The sequence below is a fragment of the Acinonyx jubatus genome, chromosome B1 (assembly GCF_027475565.1).
Source record: "Acinonyx jubatus isolate Ajub_Pintada_27869175 chromosome B1, VMU_Ajub_asm_v1.0, whole genome shotgun sequence".
Lineage (NCBI taxonomy): Eukaryota > Metazoa > Chordata > Mammalia > Carnivora > Felidae > Acinonyx > Acinonyx jubatus.
Genome location: NC_069382.1, coordinates 167,891,708 through 167,915,542, shown reverse-complemented (window position 1 = coordinate 167,915,542; position 23,835 = coordinate 167,891,708). Strand labels below are relative to the sequence as shown.

Below are 23,835 nucleotides of genomic sequence, written 5' to 3'. Positions count from 1 at the left end.
TGAATAAATTGAAGCTAGCTAGCCTAGCTTTCTGCTCAACTGATTAAAACATTTATGGGGCACCTGGGTGGCTCAGTCGGATGAGCGTTCAACTTTGGTTCAGGTCATGAACTCACGGTTTGTGAGTTTGAGCCCGCGTTGGGCTCTATGCTAACAGCTTGGAGCCTGGGGCCTGCTTTGGATTCTGTGTCTCCCTCTCTGCCCCTCCCCTACTCACGCTCTGCCTCTCTCTTTCTCAAAAGTAAATAAACATTAAAAATTTAGAGAAAAATTGTTACATGGTCCATATATAGTTTTAAGTAGTCGTAACAAAAGGAACACTCATGCACACTGTGGAGGTTTTTCAATATGTCTACTTGTTTCCCTTTAGTACCTTTGTGGTTATCTCTCGGCCTGAATGTCTCTTCTCCCAGATCTTTCCATGGCTAACTCTTTGTCATTTGGGTCTTAGATTAAATGTCATCAGTGTCTTCCCTAGTGAGTCCTACCAAATATTTCAGTAAGAAATAAGACCGATCTAACACAAACTCTCTGAAAGAGGAAGAGGGAACACTTCCCACCTGCTTTACAAGGCCAACATAACCTTGGTACCGACATTGACAAGGACATTATAAGAAAAGAAATGATAGACCAATATCCCTCATAAACATAAACATAGAATAAAACTAAATAAAATTTTAGCAAATTGAATCCAGCAACATATAAAAAGGATGCAATATTTAAAATAGATCCTCTTAAATGTTTCTCAAAAGATGTAAATTAAAGGTTGGAATTCTTTATTACTACTTTAGGTATTCAGATAATGCTCCTTTGACTAGGATATCATGTGAAGCCTGGGTCCTAATGGCCCTGGATTCATAAATACGACAAATATTCATCATGTCATTATAATTTGGGTCTTTGTCAAGAATTGAGATATATTTTAATTATGAAAGTAAAAGTAGTTGGTGACACTGTATAAAGTGTATTTTTTTAATGTTTATTTATTTTGAGAGAGAGAGTGCCTGTGTGCATGTGCATGCACGTGAGTGAGGGAGGGGTGGAGAGAGAGGAAGAGAGAGAATCCCAAGCAGGCTCTGTGCTGTCAGACATGGGGCTTGATCTCACAAACTGTGAGATCATGACCTGAACCAAAATCAAGAGTCAGATGCTTCACCGACCAAGCCACCCAGGTGCCCCTAAAGTGTATTTTGATTCCCAAGTTTTCATTTTCAGTTTTGGTATTCTCAGTAACAGACATTTTCCTTGTCTTGCAGTTCAAGATATTTTGGAAGCTATATTAATAGACAGTTGTATCTTCCCAAGTACCACAATAGTAAGTAAACAACTTTTATATAATCAGCTGTCTCATGATTGTTATTTAGAAAGTATTAAAAAGCCTTTAGATTTAAATCCAACTAGTTTGCTTATTGCTGAGACCTTCAGAACACATCCTGAACTCTCTCCTACTTCTTTTTTTTTTTTTAAATATTTTAACGTTTATTTATTTTTGAGACAGAGAGAGACAGAGCATGAATGGGGGAGGGGCAGAGAGAGAGGGAGACACAGAATCGGAAGCAGGCTCCAGGCTCTGAGCCATCAGCCCAGAGCCTGATGCGGGGCTCGAACTCACAGACCGTGAGATCGTGACCTGAGCTGAAGTCGGACGCTTAACCGACTGAGCCACCCAGGCGCCCCACTCTCTCCTACTTCTAATACTGATCGTAGTCCTTTCATTGTGATGAACATACCAAATATTGTCTCTTTAAAATGGTTTATTTTTTTATTGTTTTTTTTTCTATTTGCAAGTTCTCTACCAATACAACCAGGCTATGTAAAAATAGTCATATTTCTGTCCTCTCATGAAAACATAGTGGAATGGAAAATATTACTATAGATGTTGTTTGTATACTTTTCTTTATGTGTGTTTCCCCCTGGTAGCCAGATCATTTGAGCAGTCTTATTATTGTGATGCTGTATGATTTTCAAGATAGAAAATTTCAAGCTCGTTTCCTTTCTGATAATGAAGAACCCATAGCAGAAGTTCAAGAAGTAGAGAACCTTCTTAACAGGTAATTGTAAAAGTGCAAAGGATGTTTTCTATGAAATAATTATTAGTATTTTCATTGGTATACGGTATAATGTGTAGATAAGTTTCAGAAATTTATGGAGAAAATATATAAAAGTTCATGTGTCTTGAGTTCCTTTACAAACAGCCTTGAACAGGTTAAACATTCTGTTTAAAATCAAGTTGTTTTTGAAAGCTTGAACTGTAAGATCCAACTTGTAAGTATTTGGAAAATCATGAAAAATTCCTAGTAATGTTTTAGCACATACATAAATTAAACTTCATTTGAAACACTTATTATTTATTTACTTACCTTTGTTTACAGCTCTTTAAAAAAAAATCTAACGTGTATCAAATGAGAAAATTCCACTACTTGGGCAAATTAAAAAAAAAAAAATCTTCAACATAGTTAAGAAAAACAAACATGTTTTAAATTTAAATGTGTTTTCTTTTTAGCCTAAATATTGGCAGAAACCTACCATGGGGATAATAATAGTACCTACCTAAAAAGGTCGTTCGGAAAATTAATTAAACAAATGCATGCAAAATGCTTAGCTTAGAGCCACACACATGGTAGATGGTCAATAAATGTTAAGTGCTACTGTGGTTAGGGCTTTTGTTATCGTGTTGTTGAACCTTAATGGAAAGCAGAATATAGGAACAACAACAATCTTGTAGGAAAATTTTTACCTAGTAAATAATCTGAAACAGTTATCAGTAGGATATCTGATTTTATATTGTTATGGGAAATCCAAGCAGTTTCATTTAAATTACTGAAGGCTGAGACCAGAGGATTAAGAACGGTGTAATAATAATAGCTTACATTTACTGAGCACTTAATATGTGTCAATCACTGTTGTAAGGAGCTCTTGTTAATAACAACATATGAGGAGGATACTGTTAGCAACCTGTATTTTGACACATGGAAAAACTGAGGCATAGACAGGTTACAGGAACCTACCTATTGCTATAGATCGGAGAAGGGAGTAGCCAGATTCAAATTCAGGAAGGTGGATTCCAGAGTCCAAGTGTTAACCATTTATATGCTACTACTCCTTCCACTTAGGATAGTGAGGTTTGGTTGATGTACTCTGGAAGATTAAAGATAAGACACAGTCATATCTCATGTCAGATGTAGCCATAAGAAATTTTAAGACGGCAAACAGCAAGAGCATTCAGAGGTACATGCCCTCTGTGTTAGATAAGTAAGATCTCACCCCTGTTTACTGTGTGGGTTTTTGGGTAACCACCTCACTGCTTATCCCACTAGTGGGTAACCTGCCTCCAACCACAGGTGTCCAAGATGGGTACAAGTACATCAGAGAAAAATTGGTGGGGCAATATGCCATGGGACAGGCTCAAAGTTTCAGGTTTGCTGAGCTTCTCTCAGTTTCTGTTTGACTTAGCAGGACTCGGGAGACATTGATGGAAGCCCCATCTTAGTCTCGGTGAACCTAATGAGAGCTGAGTTTAGCCTGGGTCAGCCAGGAAAGCCATAGGGCTCTCACCAAGTAAGAAAGACCAGACTATGCTTTCAGAAGCTGCAGACTTTTAGCTGAATGCTAGCAAGACAGGTATGAATAGGACAAGCAAAGACCGTGGTTCAGGAGGCCAGAGGAACCAGAAGATCCTACTGTCTAAGGATTCCTGATTCCCCAGACTTTTCCCTTTCCCCATCATACCATGCTACTCCTGCTTTGACACATACCGGTTACATTCTTGTCAGTGCAATAGTGTTTCCCCTTACACAAACCAATAAAGGCTTATATAATGCAAATCTTACTCACAAATTGATCGGTTTACCAAATTAACCAATTCATAGTATATTTAATTCATAATATGCTATAGGAGAAATGCATGTATAGTGATTGAATTGCAGAGAATAGTAGAGCAGTATACATGTATAAAGATACCACCAGAGTGTTTTAATCAAGAGTCTCAGCTTTCAAGTAACAGAAGCCATCTTCAGTTAGTTTGAGCAAAAATGATAAAGATACTGGGATGTATCATATAAGTCAAAGACTCAGAAAGAGAATGAAATCAGGAATTGGAAAGATTAGGACTTTCTTTATCTCTGCTTTTTAATCTTTTTATTATTGTTACTTTTTAATTTACATCCAAGTTAGTTAGCATATAGTGCAACAATGATTTCAGGAGTAGATTCCTTGATGTCCCTTACCCCTTTAGCCCATCCCCCCTTCCACAACCCCTCCAGTAACCCTCTGTTTGTTCTCCATATTTAAGAGTCTCTTATGTTTTGTCCCCCTCCCTGTTTTTATATTATTTTTGTCTTCCTTCCTTTATGTTCATCTGTTTTGTTTCTTAAATTCCACATATGAGTGAAGTCACATGATATTTGTCTTTCTCTAATTTCGCTTAGCATAATACCCTCTAGTTCCATCCAGGTAGTTGCAAATGGAAAGATTTCATTCTTTTTGATTGCCGAGTAATACTCCATTGTGTGTGTGTGTGTGTGTGTGTGTGTGTGTGTGTGTGTGTGTATACAATATATATATACCACGTCTTCTTTATCCATTCATCCATCGATGGACATTTGGACTCTGTCCATACTTTGGCTATTGTTGATAGTGATGCTATAAACATGGGGGTGCATGTGTCCCTTTGAAACAGCATACTTGTATCCCTTGGATAAATACCTAATAGTGCAATTGCTGGGTTGTCGGGTAGTTCTGTTTTTAGTTTTTTGAGGAACCTCCATACTGTTTTCCAGAGTGGCTGCACCAGTTTGTATTCCCACCAGCAGTGCAAAAGAGATCCTCTTTCTCCGCATCCTCGCCAACATTTGTCCTTGCCTGAGTTGTTAATGTTAGCCATTCTGACAGGGTGAGGTGGTGTCTCCTTGTGGTTTTGATTTGTATTTCCCTGATGATGAGTGATGTTGAGCATTTTTTCATGTGTCGGTTGGCCATCTGGATGTCTTCATTGGAGAAATGTCTATTCATGTCTTTTGCTTATTTCTTCACTGGATTATTTGTTTTTTTGGGTGTGGAGTTTGATAAGTTCTTTATAGATTTTGGATACTAACCCTTTATCTGATACGTTATTTGCAAATATCTTCTCCCATTCTGTCGGTTGCCTTTTAGTTTTGCTGATTGTTTCCTTCTGTGTGCAGAAGTTTTTTATCTTGATGAGGTTCCAATAGTTCATTTTTGCTTTTGTTTCCCTTGCCTCTGGAGACATGTTGAGTAAGAAGTTGCTGCGGCCAAGATCAAAGAGGTTTTTGCCTGCTTTCTCCTTGAGGATTTTGATGGTTTCCTGTCTTACCTTTAGGTCTTTCATCCATTTTGAGTTTATTTTTGTGTATGGTGTAAGAAAGTGGTCCAGGTTCATTTTTCTGCGTGTTGCTGTCCAGTTTTCCTAGCACCACTTGCTGAAGAGACTGTCTTTATTCCATTGGATATTCTTTCCTGCTTTGTCAAAGACTGGTTGGCCATACATTTGTGGGTCCATTTCTGGGTTTCTATTCTGTTCCGTTGATCTGAGTGTCTGTTTTTGTGCCAGTAGCAGACTGTCTTGATGAGTACAGCTTTGTAATACAGCTTGAAGTCCTTTTAATCTTTTTATCTCTGCTTCTCTCTTTGTATCTGCTTCATTCTCTTTTTCTCTTCCTATCTGCCTCTGTGCTTCTCTAGTCTACATGGAAAAAGCCCTACTCTTGCACCCCAGTTCCTGAGCTTACATGTTACAGCTGTCTTGTAGTATCTTCATGTAGACTAACTTATTTTATCATCTCCATACACCAATTCTAAATTCTAGCTCACCCAGGAATTTGATTGGCTCCTTGTGGTTCAGGTGCCTTCCTTTGGGCCAATCCCCCGTAGCCAATAGAGTGGGATTCTGAACTCAGACAGGACATTGACCTGTAGCTCAACCTCTGTAGATCTTCTGGGGTTTAGGGCTGGGTGCTGTTTTCCCCAGGGAAGTAGAATCATTGTCAGCTTAAAATGTACCTTACTAAGTTTCTACAGAGGGGATAAAAACTAATTTTAGGAGGTGAGAGAGGAAGTAATTATTTAGCAAGAAACTGAATAAGAATGATTTCTTTCTTATGAAAATTCTGCTTGATCTTTGTTGTTATTGTCTCTACCAGAGATCCTTGTGTTTTATATTCTATGGACCAACTTGTATCTTTTCCTTCATTTATTCATGGCTTTGGAGATATAATCCAAGATGACACGTATTATCATTTTTGACATATGCAAAGTCCTTATGAACTCCTTCCTTGTATAAAATCAATTATGTTTTTAATACTATGTGCACGGGTTAAATAAAAAGATACCACAGCCTCTTCCTTTCTTATTTCCCATGCCCTCACACTAGCCCAAAAATCTTCCTGCCAAATAATTTGTTGGACTTCTGTGAGGCAGAATTGGAGAATGAGCAGTGAAAGACTAGAGAGGCAGCAGCAGGGGAAAGAGTTAGTAGTCTATCCTCCCAAACCACCCAAAACTACTCATCCTGAAATCTTCCACATTACATTCAGGTGCCAACATCTGCCTAGACACATCCTTGATTCTTCTTTCCTCCCCATCCCTGTGCCCATACCATACCTAATGCTGTAACTCCATTTGGAAAACATGCTTCATGATCTACTTCTTTCCTTTTCCACGACTACATTGCAATTTTCCAAGCCACCAGCTTACTACACTAGCTTCATCGTTGATTTCCCTGCCTATAACTCATTCCTTCCCGCAATCTGTTCTCCATGGCAGGTAGAGTGATATTTTTTTAAATATAAATTATTTGGTCATGAGAGAGTATCTTGGGTTAGACTTACTGTAAACAACTAGAAAACTGCACAAAATATACGAGGCAAAGATTTTGGGCATTAGACGAGAAGCAGCACAGAAACTTGATCCCTGAGAAAATGAGACCAAATGGGGTAAGCATTAGAATAGTCCTGGCTTTATGCCTCAAGGTACTTTCCAACTGAAGTACAGGAAGGGGGATCCCAAGAGGAAAACGGTAGTCTCACTAGGAAAACAGAGATCAGAATTTTGGAAGGTTGGATGATCATTTGTCTTTCCTTCTTTATTCTATTAAAGTGGTAAGGTAATTTATATTGAATGATTTATGAATGTTAAAACCAATCAGGCACTTAGGGGATAAATTACATTTGCTCAGATATATCCCTTTTCTTGTCTTCCCCAATTCTTTCACTCCCAGTTTCTCATTTGCCAAAATACTCCCTGAATACTTGTTCATGGGCTTGTTTAAAAAAAAAATTTTTTTTTTAAGTTTTTAAAAATTTAATTAAGCAATCTCTACACCCCATGTGGGACCCGAATTCACAACCCTGAGATCAAGAGTTGCATGCTCTTCTGACTGAGCCAGCCAGGTACCCCTGTTCACGGGTTTTTATATCTCATATTCTTTCCACACCTTCTTTGGAAATTCTTAGGCTATTTCACTTAATTAGTGAATATTCTGAAACAGTTGTCAGTATGATGTCTGATTTTATATTCATAGGGGAAATTCAGGCAATTGACTGAATTATTTTTGGCATTAAGAAAATATTCAATTAATATTTAAAGGGAAACAGATAAACACAATACACAAAAATAAATTTGGAATGGATTAAAGACTTGAATGTGAGAACAGAAACCATAAAACTCCTAGAATAAAACATAGGCGGTAAGCTCTTTGGCTTATCAGCAATATTTGTTTGGACCAGTCTCCTCAGGCAAGGGTAACAAAAACTCAAACAAATAAACAAAAGCCAAAGTAAATAAAAGCTTTTGCACAGAGAAAGAAATCATCAATAAAAAGGCAAGCTACTAAATGGGAGAAGATATTTGCAAATCACACATCCAATAAGAGGTTAATGTCAAAAATATATAAAGAACTTACACAACTTAATATAAAAAAAATACAACTGATTTAAAAAAGTGGAAAGGGCTTGAACAGACATTTTTCCGAAAGAAGGCAAACAGATGGCCAACAGGCACATGAAAAGATGTTCAACAGCCTACTCATCAGAGAAATGTAATTCAAAACCATCATGAGATGCCTGACACCTGTCAGATTGGGAATTATCAAAAAGACAAAAAATAACAAGTGTTGGCAAGGATGCGGAGAAAAGGGAATCCTTATATGCTCTTGGTGGGAATGTAAATTAGTGCAGCCACTATGTAAAACACTGTGAAGGGTCCTCAAAAAATAAAAATAAAACTACTCTATGATCCAGCAATTCCAATTCTGGATCTTTACCCAAAGAAAATGAAAACACCAATTCAAAGAGACGTGCTCCCTTGTATTCATGGCAGCATTATTTACAGTAGCCAAGATATGGAAGCAATAGATGAATGAAGATGTAAGATATATATATATGTATCTTACACACACATATATAATGTGAGCTCAGCCATATATATGATTTATATATATATAAAAACTCAGCCATAAAAAAGAATGAAGTCTTGGGGCACCTGGGTGGCTCAGTTGAACCACCCAGTTGAATCAAGTCCAACTTGATTTTGGCTCAGGTCATGATCCCAGGGTCATGGGATAGAGCCCCACGTAGGGCTCCACACTGAGCATGGAGCCTGCCTAAGATTCTCTTTTTCTCCCTCTGCCCCTCTCCCCTGCTTGTGTGCACTCTCTTTCTCAAATAAGTTAAAAAAAAGAATGAAGTATTGCCATTTGCAACTACATGAATGGACCTAGAGGGTATTATGCTAAGTGAAATAAATCAAAGACAAATACCATATGATTTCACTTATATGTGGAATCTAAAATTTAAAACAAGTGAACACACAAACAAAAAACAAAAATAGACTTATAGATACAGAAAACAAAATATCGGTTACCAGAGGAGGGATTGGGGTGAGCAAAATGGGTGAAGGAGATTAAGAAATATAAACTTCCAGTTATAAAATAAATAAGTCATGGGGATATAATATATAGCATAGGGAATATAGTCAATAATATTCTAATAACTTTGTTTGGTGACAGATAACTAGACTTAACATGGGGATCATTTCATAATGTCAAATGATATACACCTGAAACTAATAGGATATTGTATGTCAAGTATACATCAATTAAAAAATAATAAGTAAATAAATTGAAGGAAAATAGTGTATTAGGATTCTGTTCTGCCAACTGATAGTACCCCAACTCAAACAAGATTTGGCAAAAGAAAGAATTTATTATAAGGTATTTCATGAAGGATTGATTGAACATTGAAATGGCAGAAAGGGCAGTGATGTGGCTATGCTTCTACTCAGTCCTGTGACTTAAATATCATCAGGATCCTCTTTGACTGTAGTCACTGCTCTGTGTGCTTTGGCTTCATTCTTTTCTCTTTCTTTGTTCCTGGATTGGGAAACTTGGCTACTGACAACTCAGGAGCTTTACATCTTAACAGCACCAAACACTAGAAAGACTGGCTTGATTCTCTCTTGCTACATCCAAAAATTGCTTGACCCTGCCTTGAGTCAAGTGCCCACCCTCTGCCAATCAGCTGTGGCCAAGGAGACTGAGTCACTTAGGGACACCTTCCAAGAAAATTGTATGACTAGAAGGAGGAAAGGAACATTTTCAGGAGAGGGGGATTTCTATTCCCAGAAGGAAAGAAGCAGCCCTTAGAGTGCAAACCAGTAGGTTTCTACTATAAAAGGAAACATTGATATGCTAAATGTGTCTGCTAAGGGCAAGAACTTCCCATTAACTAGGTATAATCATAGCCCCACCACGATCAGCTGCTAGTCAGAATAACATTCCCTGACTTAGGAAAAGCAACACAAAAACATATAGGAAGTATGCCTTTTCTCACCGGTGTGGTTGTGACAGAGACATGATATTCCTAAAATATAGGCTCTTCATTGTTATTTTATCCTTAGCAAATTGCATTTCTCCACTACATCATGAATCATCACTGACTTATTCAAAATAACCCACATGGTTTCTTATGAAAAATAAGACAATAAAACCTATTATAAGCAAGTGATTTGGATATTTTCTTTTGTATTTATGTATTATCTAAATATATTAGAACATATTCTGTTTACCTTCTATCCATTTTTTCTCTTAATTATGTTTTTCCAGTGGTCTATAGGAATAAATATGAAAATGGTATACCCCCCTTTTTTTTCTGGAAAATACTGCAACTCCTTTATTATATTTAGAAATCCAATAAACCTCTAATTACATAAAATAATTAATGGAAACATTGGGAATAATTCTTTTTGCCATTATTATTAGATTTAAAGTTTTTTGGGACATACTGTATTAGGTATAATTTGATATTGTATATGTTTATTTCATTTGAGGCCTAGGATACTGTTATCTTCCTTTAGAGGCAGCATATACTTTTGCTACTGGAAGGCTGCAACCTTCTGGAAGGCACTAACAAACCTAGTGACTTAGTATTCTGGGGTTGAAATGATTGGAAGCTGGGCTTCATTCCTTGTGAAGGCCAGTTATTCCTTTTTACTTTATTCCTGGGGTTGTCTTTTGGTGACCCAGTTCAGAGCCTGAGGACATTATCAAAGCCCCCCTCCCATAAAGTTGGCATGCCTCAGATTTCCATTTTTGTTCCCTATGGCCAATGAGTTGTCTTTAGCTCTGCATGTCTCTCAACTTCTCAGGCACGTATTTCAGAATTGGCAGATACTTTTTCATATATGATGCTTCTTCTACTTGGAACACTGGACAGCTTGTCTCACATACCCCCTCATCCCTTATTCCTGGCTAACTCCTACTTCTACCCTTATGGCTTAGCCTAAATGTGATTCCTGGGAAACTTTCCTTGACTCCCCTTGAGTCACCATAGTATCCTGCCTTCCTTTGTCATAAATACTTATGACATTGAAAATTAGTTGCTTTGTCTCCCCTTACCAGACTCTACATTTTGTGATATCAGGAACAGTGTCTTCCTTGCTTATCCCTATGTTTCTGGGACATAAAACAGTACCTGGAATATAGTAAGGAAGAAAATATTTGTTCATGAATTAATTGATATTTCTCTATTCTTAAATGGCCTTCCATTTCCTACAGAAAACAGTCCCACTTCCCATGCATGGGTATATAAGATTTTTGGTGATTTGAGGCCTGGATCTCTCACCACCCCATATTCTACAAGTATGCTTTGCCGTTTAACATCTCTGTATCTTTATTGTACTCTGCCTTCTGTGTGTCTTTTCTCCTTTTGTGGTCTGGAAAACTCTTGTTCCTCCTTTAATAGTTCAAGTTTCTCCTTCTCTTAGAAGTCACTTTGGGCTGATTGTTGTTCTTTTTCTGATACATTCAATTTGTTCTTTATCTGTGTATCTTACAACATTCATCACGTTGTGCTCTAATCGTTTATACGTCTATTATACCACCAAATTATAAGTTACATAAGAGTGGAAGCCCAGGTTTGATCACACTTCTTAGTTAACAATATTAAAAGAATAGGCATATTAATTATTATCACTTCTTGAATAGCTTGACTCGGAAGTACATTTTCAAAAGTATCTTGGCTACAATTCTGTAAGTTAGATATTAGTTCCTAATTCCTAGTGCTTAGAAAAGCTAAATAACCTATCTAATGTCATGTAGCTAGTAATTGGTGGAACCAGAATTTGAATCCAGGTAGTCTGATTGCAGAGTCCAAACCATACTGTCTGGAGAGACAGAGGGAGAGAATGGCAGAGGGAGAGGAAGAAGGGATGTGGTGTGCTATTAAGAGGGGCAAAAATAGTTCCATGTGTGGCCAGATTTGTGGATGGGAGTGGTGGGAATGTGGAAACTGAGGACTGAAGAGTTGGTTCAGGTTAAATTATTAATATCCTGGTGTATCATGATAAAGAGTTAAGATTCCATCCTGTAGCTAATGAGTTCATTTTGGATGTAAGCTTAGAAATTACATAACTACAATTTAACATATAGAAAGACAGCTTTGGCTGTTTCCTGGCAAACAGAGGTAATTAGGCAACCCTCTGTGATAACGTTCACATTATAGCAGGAGGTGGACTTCTGGATCCAGAATGTTGAGAATGGTTTTTGCTTCCATTTTCATCATTGCAGTCCACCTACACCTGTGGAAGAAGTTTTTTAGTAACCACAGGATGTTTCATTTATAAATGTAATACATGTCTGGTTATCTTAATAGCATTTGGATTTGGTCTTTATCCTCAATCTGATATTGTGTATTTATACAAAAATCTTTATAACTGTATATATACTTTAAATTATTTTTGTGTGATTAAATTATATTAAAATTCACAGTCTGAGCTCCATCAGTTCAGTTTCTGACTCTTGATTTCTGCTCAGGTCATGATCTCAGGGTCATAAGATTGGGCCCTGCATCAGTCTCTGCACTGGACATGGAGCCTTCTTAAGATTTTCGCTCTCTCTCTCTCCCTCCCTCCCTCCCTCTACCCCTCCCCTGCTTGTGTGCACACACACTCTCTCTCAAAAATAAACAAATAAACAAATATAAAAAAAATAGGGGCACCTGGGTGGCTCAGTTGGTTAAGCATCCACCTCTTGATTCTGGCTTGAGTCATGATCTCATGGTACATGAGATTGAGCCCTGTGTCTGGCTCTGCCCTGGTGGTGTGGAGCCTGCTTGGGATTCTTTCTCTCCCTCTTTCTCAACCCCTCCCCTGTGCTCACCTATACACGCTCTCTCTTTCTCTCAAAATAAATAAATAAACATTAAAAAAAAAATGGGTGCCTGGGTGGCTCAGACAGTTAAGTGTCTGACTTTGGCTCAGGTCATGATCTCACATTTTGTGAGTTTGAGCTGAGTTTGAGCCCCATATTGGGCTCTCTGCTGTCAGTGCAGAGCCTGCTTTGGATCCTCTCAGGGCACCTGGGTGGCTCCCTGGGTTAAGTGGCGGACTCTTAATTTCTTCTCAGATTCACGAGTTCAAGCCCCACATCGGGCTCTGCTCTGTTTTTTGTTCTGGGATCATCAGAACTGGGAAGGACATGATACAGATTTATGACAGTTCCTTAATCTTATTAAGAATACACTGTTGGCAACTATGACAATAACTAGCTATAATGAGTATCTGCCATGTGCCAGGCACTGTGCTGAGTATTTTACACACATGGTTGGTAATCACCACATTAAGGTAATGTGACCACGTTCTACAGATGAGAAAACAGGCTGAGAAAAGAGATTCATTAATAAACCTGAGGTCACACAGCTAGTAAGTGACAGAAACTGAATTTAACTTCAAATTTGTCTGACTAAATTCCACACCTCTTTCACTGTATAAAATTTCTTTCAATCAACAATTGAGATAAATATCTGAGGAGATTCATATCTGTACAGAAGCAGCAAAAACTGAAAAAAGGAAGCAGGATTATCGGATTTCTAATTTTAAATATTATTTTATACTATGAAAATTTAAAGTAGAATTACAGAAATAGTTGTTAGAATTCTAAGTCTAATTTGTGAATTTTTCTAGTGGAAAATTGATAGTCTTGTCTTCAATGCAGTAGTCACCAAAAATGGATTTTCTGTCTCTAGTTTTAAGATAAAATTGGCTGCAGCATTGGCAAGATGTCGAATCAAACACGATGCCCTTTCAATTTACCACATTCTTCCAGAAACAGTTAGGAACCAGGAACTAAGGGCCTCCACTTTGCCACTTTATGCTTGGATAAATACTTGTAAAATCAGGTAAGAGTTTTAATCAAATCCTTTATTTTTATTTCAAGTTGCTAGCCTTTCTAAATAATGTGATAAGAAATACTACCTTTCTCCTCGATGGACATGTCTAGGGGAGTGACTGGGAAATCATGATTTAGTTCAGGATCTTATCAACAAATTCCCTGAAAACTGGTACAGTGTCTCTGAAAAACAGTATGGAGGTTCCCCAAAAAGTTAAAAATAGAACTACTCTATGATCCAGCAATTACACTACTAGGTATTTACCCAAAGGATACAAAAATTGGATTTGAAGGGGTACATACACCCCGATGTTTACAGCAGCATTATCAATAATAGCCAAACTATGGACAGAGCCTAAATGCCCATCAATTGATGAATGGATACAGATACAATGGAATATAACTTAGCCATCAAAAAGAGTGAGATCTTGCCATTTGCAATGACATGAATAGAGCTAGAGGGTATTGTGCTAAGCAAAATGTCAGTCAGAGAAAGACAAATACCATACAATTCACTCATATGGGGAATTTAAACAAAAAAAAGATGAACACATGGGAAGTGGAGAGAAAAAAAGAGGGAAACAAACCATAAGAGACTCTTAATGATAGAGAACAAACAGAGTTGATCGAGGGAGGTGCATGGGGGATGGGCTAGATGGGTGATGGGTATTAAGGAGGGCACTTGTTATGATGAGCACTGGGTGTTATATGTAAATTATGAATCACTGAATTCTACTCCTGAAACCAATATTGCACTGTATGTTAACTAACTAGAATTTAAATAAAAATTAAAAAAAAAAAACACCAAATTCCTAAATGGTAATTACATAAATATGTTAACTTTTCTGTCTTTAATTATCTTTTAACTTATTGTTGGCTAAAATTATAAGTTCCATTAAATGCAATAAATGCAGTGATACTTTCGGGGGGGGGGAAGATGGTAATGTTAAGTGTATTTTTAATAAATTTTTAATTACAACCTAATATTGCATATTTACAGCCCTGAAGAAGTTTATTATAGTTTGAAGAAAAGAGGCTATAATAAAGTCAAATCTGTATTGCATATTGATGATAAAGTCTTTGCTGTGGACCAACATTGCTATGATGTCTTAATTTTTCCATCTCATCTTAAAAATAATCTTCTAAATATAGATCTTTTCAAAGATTATAAACTTATATTTCAGGTAAACATTTACTTTCATTGTGATTCTCAATAATCCTACTTATTCAAAGAATCTCTCTACTTAAAAATAAAACCTAACATGGGGCACCTGGGTGGCTCAGTGGGTTAAGTGTTGAACTCTTGATTTCGGCTCAGGTCATGATCTCATGGTTTGTAAGATCAAGCACTATTGGGTTCTGCTTACAGAGCCTGCTTGGAAATCTCTCTCTCCCTCTCTTTTTGCCCCTCCCCCACTCTCTTTCTCTTTCTCTCTCAAAATAAACAAACAAAAAAACATTTAAAAAAACCCTAACAAACTGATTATATTTTTATAGATGATCAAAAAGGTTAATAAAGCCTAATTTTCAACCTTGAGTAAAATTAATACCCCTACAATCAGTGTTCCTATTGTACTCTAGCATCTTTGTCCCATGTAAAGTTATGAAGAACATGTTCTCCTTCTCAGACTCTATAGACGGGGATAATTGTATTGCTGGCAGCTGAAAGGCTGTAGTTTTCTCTTCCAAGGAAGGATTTAAAAAAATGCAATGAGGGGTACCTGGTGGCTCAGTCAGTTAAGTGTCCAACTCTTGGTTTTGGCTCAGATCATGATCTCACAGTTTTGTGAGGTCAAGCCCCTCATTGGGCTCTGTGCTGGCAGCTTGGAGCCTGCTTGGGATAATCTCTCTTTCCCTCTCTCTGCCCCACCTCCCAATTGCACTATCTCTGATTCTCTCTCAAAATAAATAAATAAACTAAAAAAAGAAAAAAGTGCAATGATACCTTTTCTACCTTCCATTTCTGGGGAAGATACTAGTACCATCCTGAATTTGAAAATGCAATATGTAATACCTTCCCATTATTTCCTTAATATGGCCTTAGAGCCTTGATTTGTACGAGGTATATGATGACTATCAATGTAGGGAGAGAATATGAGGAATAATGTGGTTTCAACAGAATGAAAAACAATTAGATTCAATAGAATAAAAAAATCCTCAGATTCCAATTCTTGCCTCAGATTTACCTTGTTCTTCTCAGTTTTATCCCTTGACAGCATCCATATTCTTGGGTAGAATGTCTTGGCCTTTATTCAGTAGTGATACCCTGCTGAGCACTGAGATCAACTACAAAAACTCATCTGTCTAGCCCCCTTTTATAAGCTTGTCAACCATCTTGTAATATCTGTTAACTAGCAGCAATTTAAATGATAGTGTAATGGGGAAGAAAGAATGGAAGTAGCTGATGAGTTTTCATCAAGGGGTAAGAATGGGAGCTGTAGTAGGATATCACTAATCTATTAATTACATTTTGGGGATTTTGGCATTGTCTTAGTACTATATAAAAGTTAAATGATAACTAGGCTAAACAAAGTTCAGGTCTTTGTTTTAAATCTGTTTATATCAGTTATTTTTGTTAACTTTGTATTCTAACATATATTAAGGTGTTTTAAACTCAAAAGGATTAGGTATCTCAACACTCCTACCAAGTACTTATTTTACCTAAGCAAAAAGAAATCAGTTCATGCCTCTTGTCAAACCCTTTGAAGTTCTAATCATATCGTTATCTTGTAGGACAAATCTCGAAGTCTCGCTGTCCATTCTGTAAAGGCTTTATTAAATATGGATGATGATATCTTAATGGTCAATACAGGTTCATGGTACACAGTTGCCCATATGTCAATATTAACAAATAATAATACCTCAAAAATATTTGTGTGTGGAGTAAAATCTCAAGCTAAGGATCCTGACCTGAAGAACCTTTTTACAAAAATGGGATGTAAAAGTATGTATAAATATTTATTTGTTTGGTAATTAATGTTATATGAAATTTAGAAATGTAAAAAATATTTGAATTTGTTACCTTTTGTAACATAAAAACTCTTTATATACTATACTCTTAAAATCTTCACTAATTCGTATTATACCAGGCTCTTCTCATTGTTTAATATTGGTTAAACAACTATAGTTGAAATGAATGCATATATTGGCACTTTGGTATGTTGCTTGGCATTAGCTACTGTATAATTTGAAGTTCAAACAGTAGTTAAAGTAGGTGGTACAAATTATCATCCTTTAATATATAAGAGCACAGTCAAAGAAGTGCTTGACAGTGTTAATATCTAGGATTAGAAGCTAAGTCCCTTAGGCTTCTTATTTTCAAAATCTTTTTCATTGGATCATGCTGTGACCAAAGATAACATTTTATTATAGGTTCAGTGAGGCTGAAAAACTAAGCAAAACTTGACAGATTCACATCAGATCAAGGTGATCTGGGATTGTTAGTGCCAGATGTAGCTGCCTACCAGAAGCAAAAGTTAATTTCCTCTGGAAGAAAATAACATCATCCTAGGTCTCATATTATCTCCTAATTGTTTTCAAATACAATGTCTGGCACTCATTAAAAAACAAACCAAAAAAAAGACAAACAGGAAGAAAAGATATGACTGATATAAAGAGAAAAATACTACAATAGGAGCAAACCCACAAATGGTCCAGATACTAGAGATATCGGATGTGGACTTTAAAGTAACTATGATACATATGCTAAAGAGACTAAATGCCAAGTTTCAGAATTTCAGTAGACAACTGGAAACCGTAATTTTTTTTAAGTCAAAAGAAAATTCTAGAACTAGAAAATACAACATGTGAAATTAAGAAGTAAGTAGATTTAACAGTAGATTAGGCAGAGCTAAAGAAAGAATAAGCTAACTGACAAACCATAAAAATATCCAGACTGAAGCAAGGGGAAATAAAGGGTTAATAATATGGAAAAGATCATAAAACACACATGGGACCCAGTGATTCAGTATCTTCCATATGCTGTGATGGGAACACAAAGAGGAGAAAATGAATTAAGAGATGATATTTGAAATTAAGGCTGGGAGTTTTTCTTTTTCTTTTTTTTTTAATTTTAAAAAAAATGTTTATTTATTTTTGAGAGAGAGAGGCAGAGTGCAAACTCTGTGAGCACAGAGCCTGATGCACAGCTCAAACTCAGGAACCATGAGGTCATGACCTGAGCTGAAGTCGACACTTAACCACCCGAAACACCCAGTGCCCCAAGGCTGGGAATTTTTCAAAATAGATGAAATGAAGCCACAGATTCAAGAAGCCCTATGAACTCCAGTAAGAATAAATATATAGAAAACATATTAGGTACATTGTGGCATAACTGCTGAAAACCAAAGACAAAGCAGCCCAGGTGGTAATATATATTACCTTTAATGGAAAAGCAATAAAACTAAAAACTTAACTTTTTAACAGAAATAACTGAAACCGGAAAACTATTAATGTATTCATAGTGCAGAAAGAAGCTACCAGTTAGATTTCTAAAGTCAGGAGAAAGTCAGTGGTATGTGTTATATCTGGGGCAGTCAATACACAAATAATTAAATAATGTTTAATAGCTAAGAAGGGGAAGAAAATGGAATATGGAGTTGAAATACCAATTAACATAAAAAAGGTAAGACAAAAAAAGGTAAGACAAATAGAAAACAGATTAAATACTTTAAAAATATATGTATTTTTATACATATATATTTATAAGAGAATATGTATGTATAAATATATTTTTGTTTATAAGAGAAACCCTTTACATAGAAGGATATAAAAAAACTTAGAAGGACAGAAAAAGATATACATTACATATACCAACAAAAGAGCTATTGACAAAGTAGATTTAAATAAGAAACATTACTAGAAATATAATTATAACATGTTCATCAGGAAAATGAAAGAGTATGAAAGTAGTTTGTGCTTAATAACATAATCTCAAAATGCATAAAGCAAAATTATCCAGAACCAGCAGAAAACATACTCTGTATATAGAAAATCCTTAAAAAAATTGTATGAAAAAACTATTAGAACTAATCAATGAATTGAAAGACACAAATATGAAAAATCAATTATTTCTATACACTAGTAATAGATAATCAAAAGGTGAAAGTAAGAAAACAGTCTTATTTATAAAAACATCAAAAACATCAAACTTCCTAATCAATGTTGTATTGTGAGTCATAGGCAATACGGTAAAAAAAGAAAGGAAGAAATAAAAGATATAAAAATTGGAAAGGAAGAAATAAAACTGTTTTTTATTAATAGGTTACATAGTTATATATGTGGAAAATCCAAAATAATCTACAACTAAACTATAGATTTCACAAATGATTTTTGTAAGGTTGATAGATACAAAGTCAGCATACAAATTCAATTTCTGCCTACCAAAAATGAAAATTTGAAAATGAAGCAGGTATCTTTTATAATAGTACCAAAAACCATAACACATTTAGGAGTACATCTAATAAAAGATGTGTAAGACCTCCTCGTAAAACTATAGACCATTACTGAAAGACCAAAGACCTAACCAAATCTAAGAATAAATCACGTTCATGAACTGAAAAATTCAATGTTATAAAGATGACCTTTCTCTCCAAGTTGATCTTCATGGATTCAGTTCAATCCACATGACACTGTAGATTACTGAGATTTTTTTTTTTCAGTAAATGGGGGTAGAAAAAATGAAACTGACCTGTACTTCACGCCATCAACACAAATCTAGAGTCTCCTAGAATTTATTATAGGAGAAACACTTAATGACTGGGATTGGCAGATTTCTTAAACAGGACACATAAAGCACTAATCATAAAAGAAAAGATTTATAAATTGGACTGTAGTAAACTTTTGAAAAATTTTAAATTTCTGTGCATTAAGATTAAGAGAGTGCAAAGGCAAACTGTAGAGAGGGAACATATAAACTAGTGAAGAGTTTTTATCCACAGTATATAAAGAATTCTTACAAATTAACAATGAATAGACAACCTAACTGGAAAATGTGCAAGAGACATGACCAGGCATTTCACAAAAGAGGATATCCAAATGCCAAAAAAAAAAAAAAAAAAAAAAAGTGAAAGTCATCAATCCCATTACTAATCAGGGAAATGCAATTAAAATCACAACTTACCGCCACATGTCCACAGAATGATTAAAATGAAAAATATTGGCAGTACCATGTCCTGGCAAGGTAAAGAGCATTGGGAAGGCTCAAACACAGCTGGTGGGACTGTAAACTTGTGCAATCACTCTAGAAAGCTAGCATTAATCATTAAATTGAATATGTACATACCAATGACCCAACATTTCACTTCCAGTTACCCTCTGAATTTTTACCTAGTTACCAAGAGAGAATAGGAACCTCTAAGTAACCAAGCAGTGGAGGAAGGAAGTTTCTTCTTTTAGAAGTATTCTAGCTAATATGAAAAAGGTATGACAGAATTAAAATAGGTGACAGAATTAAAATAGGTCTATTTTGCAACCTCTTTGCTGGTGCCAGAAAGATAACTTAGTGGATAAATATGACATCACTTGTGAAGTAGATTTGCTCCCCTCTCCACTCTCTCCACACCCCCCACCAAAAAAAAGGAAAGAAAAAGAAAAAAAAAAAGCCAGAATCTAATTAAGCTTCTAAAGATACAACTAGTAAGTTATAAGAAGCACAGAACACAGGAACATGTTAGAGTACACTCTAAGGAAGCAATTAGCAAAATCCAGACTGTAGAAAAGCTGTCCGTAGTACAAATAACCATGTTTCATTAGGGAATAAGTTGTAAGAAAAAATGGAAAGGGAACCTATCAATAAGAAGAAATTTAAAATAAGGCTTATCAACTAATTGCAATGTATGTACTTTATTAAAATCCTGATTCAAACAAATTGTAAAAAACTTTTGTCATGTGTGAGACTATGGGGAAATTTGGGCCATGATTGGATTCCATTATTTTTTAATGATGATAAGGAATTCTTATTTTTTTAAATTTGTGTGGTTATATTTTTAAAGGAGTTCTTTTAGAGCTATGTGGTGAAATATTTATAGATTTAAAATAATATGGGTTGGGATGGAAGTGGGTACAGATGTAGATGAAACAGGATTGGTCATGAATGGTTCACTGTTGAATCCCCATGATGGGTACCTGAGAATTTATTATGTTTTTATGTGTGTTTTTGTATGTTTGAACTTTTCCAATCGAAAGTTTAAAATAGAAAGAAAAAAAAAAGGCCCACTGATTAAAAAAAAAAAAACAGTTTCAAAACAGACAGAATAGGAAGATGAACAGGGTGATCAGACAAGAGAAAGGGGGTGGGGGAACAATTTTAGTGATGACTCCTCAGCAGGTGAGGGGACTGGGAGTCATTGCAGAAGTGGAGGGGTGGCTTGAAGATAGGGGCACAGATTATTATACTCAGTGAGGACAGACTTCCTTCCAACTAAACTAAAGTCCTTAAGGAACATTAGACTGCCTCATAAATGTTACTGATACCCATTTTTTTCTCTGAGGAAGATGGAATATAAAAGGAGATTACAATGGGAAAGGGAAATAACCAACACTGAGCATTTACTATGTGCTAGGCACCATACTAAACTGCCTTATTTCAGTCTTCACCACAATTAGATGAGGCAGGCATTGTTATCCCATTTTATGAGTGAGAAAATGGGGGCTCAGAGAGATTAAGTCACGCATCTAGTAAATACTGAAGTTGGGAGTCATCCTTGGGTGTCTCTGCCCCCAAAGCCCATTTCCCTCCACTATGTCGTAGTATTTTAAAAGAATCTGAAGTTCAGGGCACCTAGGTGGCTCAGTCGGTTAAGCATCTGATTTTGGCTCAGGTCATGATCTCATGGTTTGAGCTCTGTTTTGGGTGAGCTCAAGCCCTGCTTCAGGCGTATATGAGCCCTGCTTTGGGTAAGCCCTGCTTCTCTATCGCTCTCTTTCCCTCTCTCTCTCCCTCTCTTTCTCTGCCCCTGATGGGATTTTCTCTCTCTGCTCCGCCCCCCCCGCCCCTCGCTCACTTGTGCCCTCTCTCTCTCGAAAAAAAAAAAAGTAATCTGAATTCCAGAATGAAAAATTATATTTTATGTAGGAGATATTTAAATTTCAAAATTATTCTCTCAAGTGAAGGAGAAAGAATTCATGTGTTAACTCTGATAAGTTATCAGAGAAGAATAGCTCTCTTTTCTGACTATATGAGATGACTTTTTGTGAGGCTGAGGATTTAAAAATGAAAAATGATAGGGGCGTCTGGGTGGCTCAGTCATTTGAGTGTTTGACTTCAGCTTCGGCTCAGGTCATGATCTCATGGTTGGTGAGTCTGAGCCCTGCATCTGGCTCTCTGCTGTTGGCACCAAGCCCGCTTCGGATCCTCTGTCCCCCCGTCTTTCTGCCCCTTTCCTGCTTGCTCTGTCTTTCAAAATAAATAAACAGTAAAAAAAATGAACAATGATAAATAGATCTAATTACATACTGTATTAATATTTTTAATGAATATTTTTGCACTAATTGTTCTGTTTTTTTCCCCTCCAAGATATTGAAATACTTCATGAGGCATTTCTGAACATTGAATCAAAGGATCATAGATTGCAGAAAGTTAAAGTGATTCTGCTGCTTCCTCGCTGCTCAGGACTGGGTGTTAGTAATCCAGTGGAGTTTATATTAAATGAGCATGAAGGTACTTTAAAAAGTTTTCATTTATAAATTATTGAAACTTGTTGATAAATGTCAAAAATAAAATTATTTAAAATCACTAAAATGACCTATCAAATATCTTATTAATGAATAGCTACCATGTATAGAGCACTTACAATGTGTAAAGTACTTTACATTCATTGTTTCATTGAATACTTATAGCAATCCTTTGTGATATGGGCAAGGGGGAATATTAAAATTACTTACTTATTTATTAATATTTATTTATTTTTGAAAGAGCACAAGCGGGGGAGGGGGAAAGAGTGGGGAGAGGGTCTGAAGCAGGCTCTGTACTGACAGGCTGACCGTAGTAGTGAGCCCTATGTGGGGCTCCGACTCACAAAGCGTGAGATCATGACCTGAGCCGAAGTCAGACGCTCAGCTAACTGAGCCACCCAGGTGCCCTAAAAATATTTAATAATAGGGGGCGCCTGGGTGGCGCAGTCGGTTAAGCTTCCGACTTCAGCCAGGTCATGATCTCGCGGTGCGTGAGTTCGAGCCCCGCGTCGGGCTCTGGGCTGATGGCTCAGAGCCTGGAGCCTGTTTCCGATTCTGTGTCTCCCTCTCTCTCTGCCCCTCCCCCGTTCATGCTCTGTCTCTCTCTGTCCCAAAAAAAAAAAAAAAAAAATTAATAATAGGAATGATGTAGGTAATCAGAACACATGTTGGCCGGTATGCTCTTCTGGTATATACCAGTGCTCAAGATATAGGCATTAAAATTTATCAGCATTTTATAGATGAAAATACTGAGACTCAGAAAGATTAATTCATTTTTATAAGGTCACACAAGCTCTAGTTAGTAGCAGAGCTAGAATTCAAATTTAGATCAGCCAAACTCTACAGACTGTGCTCTAAAATGATCCTAATTAAATTATAATCACACTATTTCAAACTCAAGACTTCTATAATCCCTAGTATGTACGTTTTCTGATATTAATACTTCAGATTAAGTATTAATTCTAGAAATACTTTACTTCTTTAAGAAATTATAAAATATTAACATTACCATTTATTGAGCACTCATATATAAGGCACTGAGCTAAGCACTTTGCTTTATTTCACCAAATCCTCACAAGAACTCAATGAGTTAGTTACAGTAGTGTCCCCTTATCTGTGGGGATTTGTTGCAAGACCCCCAGTGGATGCCTGAAACCATAGATATCACTGAACCCTATGTATACTACATTTTTCCCTGTACATATGCCCCTATGATAAAGTTCAGTTTATAAATCAGGCACAGTAAGATATTAATAACAACAATAATAAAATAGAGCAGTCATAACAATATTCTGAAATGAAAGTTATGTGAATGTGGTTTCTTTTTCAAAATATCTTACTGTACTGTACTTACCCTTCTTGTGATGATGTAAGATGACAAAATGCCTACCTCCATGATGAGATAAAGCCAAGTGAGTGACGTAGGCACTATGATGTAGCCTTAAGTTCCTAGTGATCTTCTGCTGATTCGGCAGAAAAAGGAT

The 23,835-nt window shown here is 36.3% G+C and overlaps 1 protein-coding gene across 6 annotated transcripts in view; it reads left to right on the top strand.

The window, feature by feature from the left end:
* Positions 1-23,835, top strand: part of NSUN7 (NOP2/Sun RNA methyltransferase family member 7) — a 54,570-nt gene that overhangs the window by 9,397 nt on the left and 21,338 nt on the right. For all 6 annotated transcript variants that reach the window (XR_008296346.1, XM_015086539.3, XM_015086541.3 and 3 more), the window contains 6 exons: positions 1,257-1,315; positions 1,921-2,051; positions 13,536-13,688; positions 14,679-14,862; positions 16,412-16,622; positions 22,194-22,337. Coding sequence is in view for 5 of the 6 variants with exons in the window: in XM_015086539.3 (XP_014942025.1) it covers positions 1,257-1,315; positions 1,921-2,051; positions 13,536-13,688; positions 14,679-14,862; positions 16,412-16,622; positions 22,194-22,337 (882 nt within the window). In the remaining variant the exon portion in view is untranslated. The remainder of the gene's footprint in view (positions 1-1,256; positions 1,316-1,920; positions 2,052-13,535; positions 13,689-14,678; positions 14,863-16,411; positions 16,623-22,193; positions 22,338-23,835) is intronic.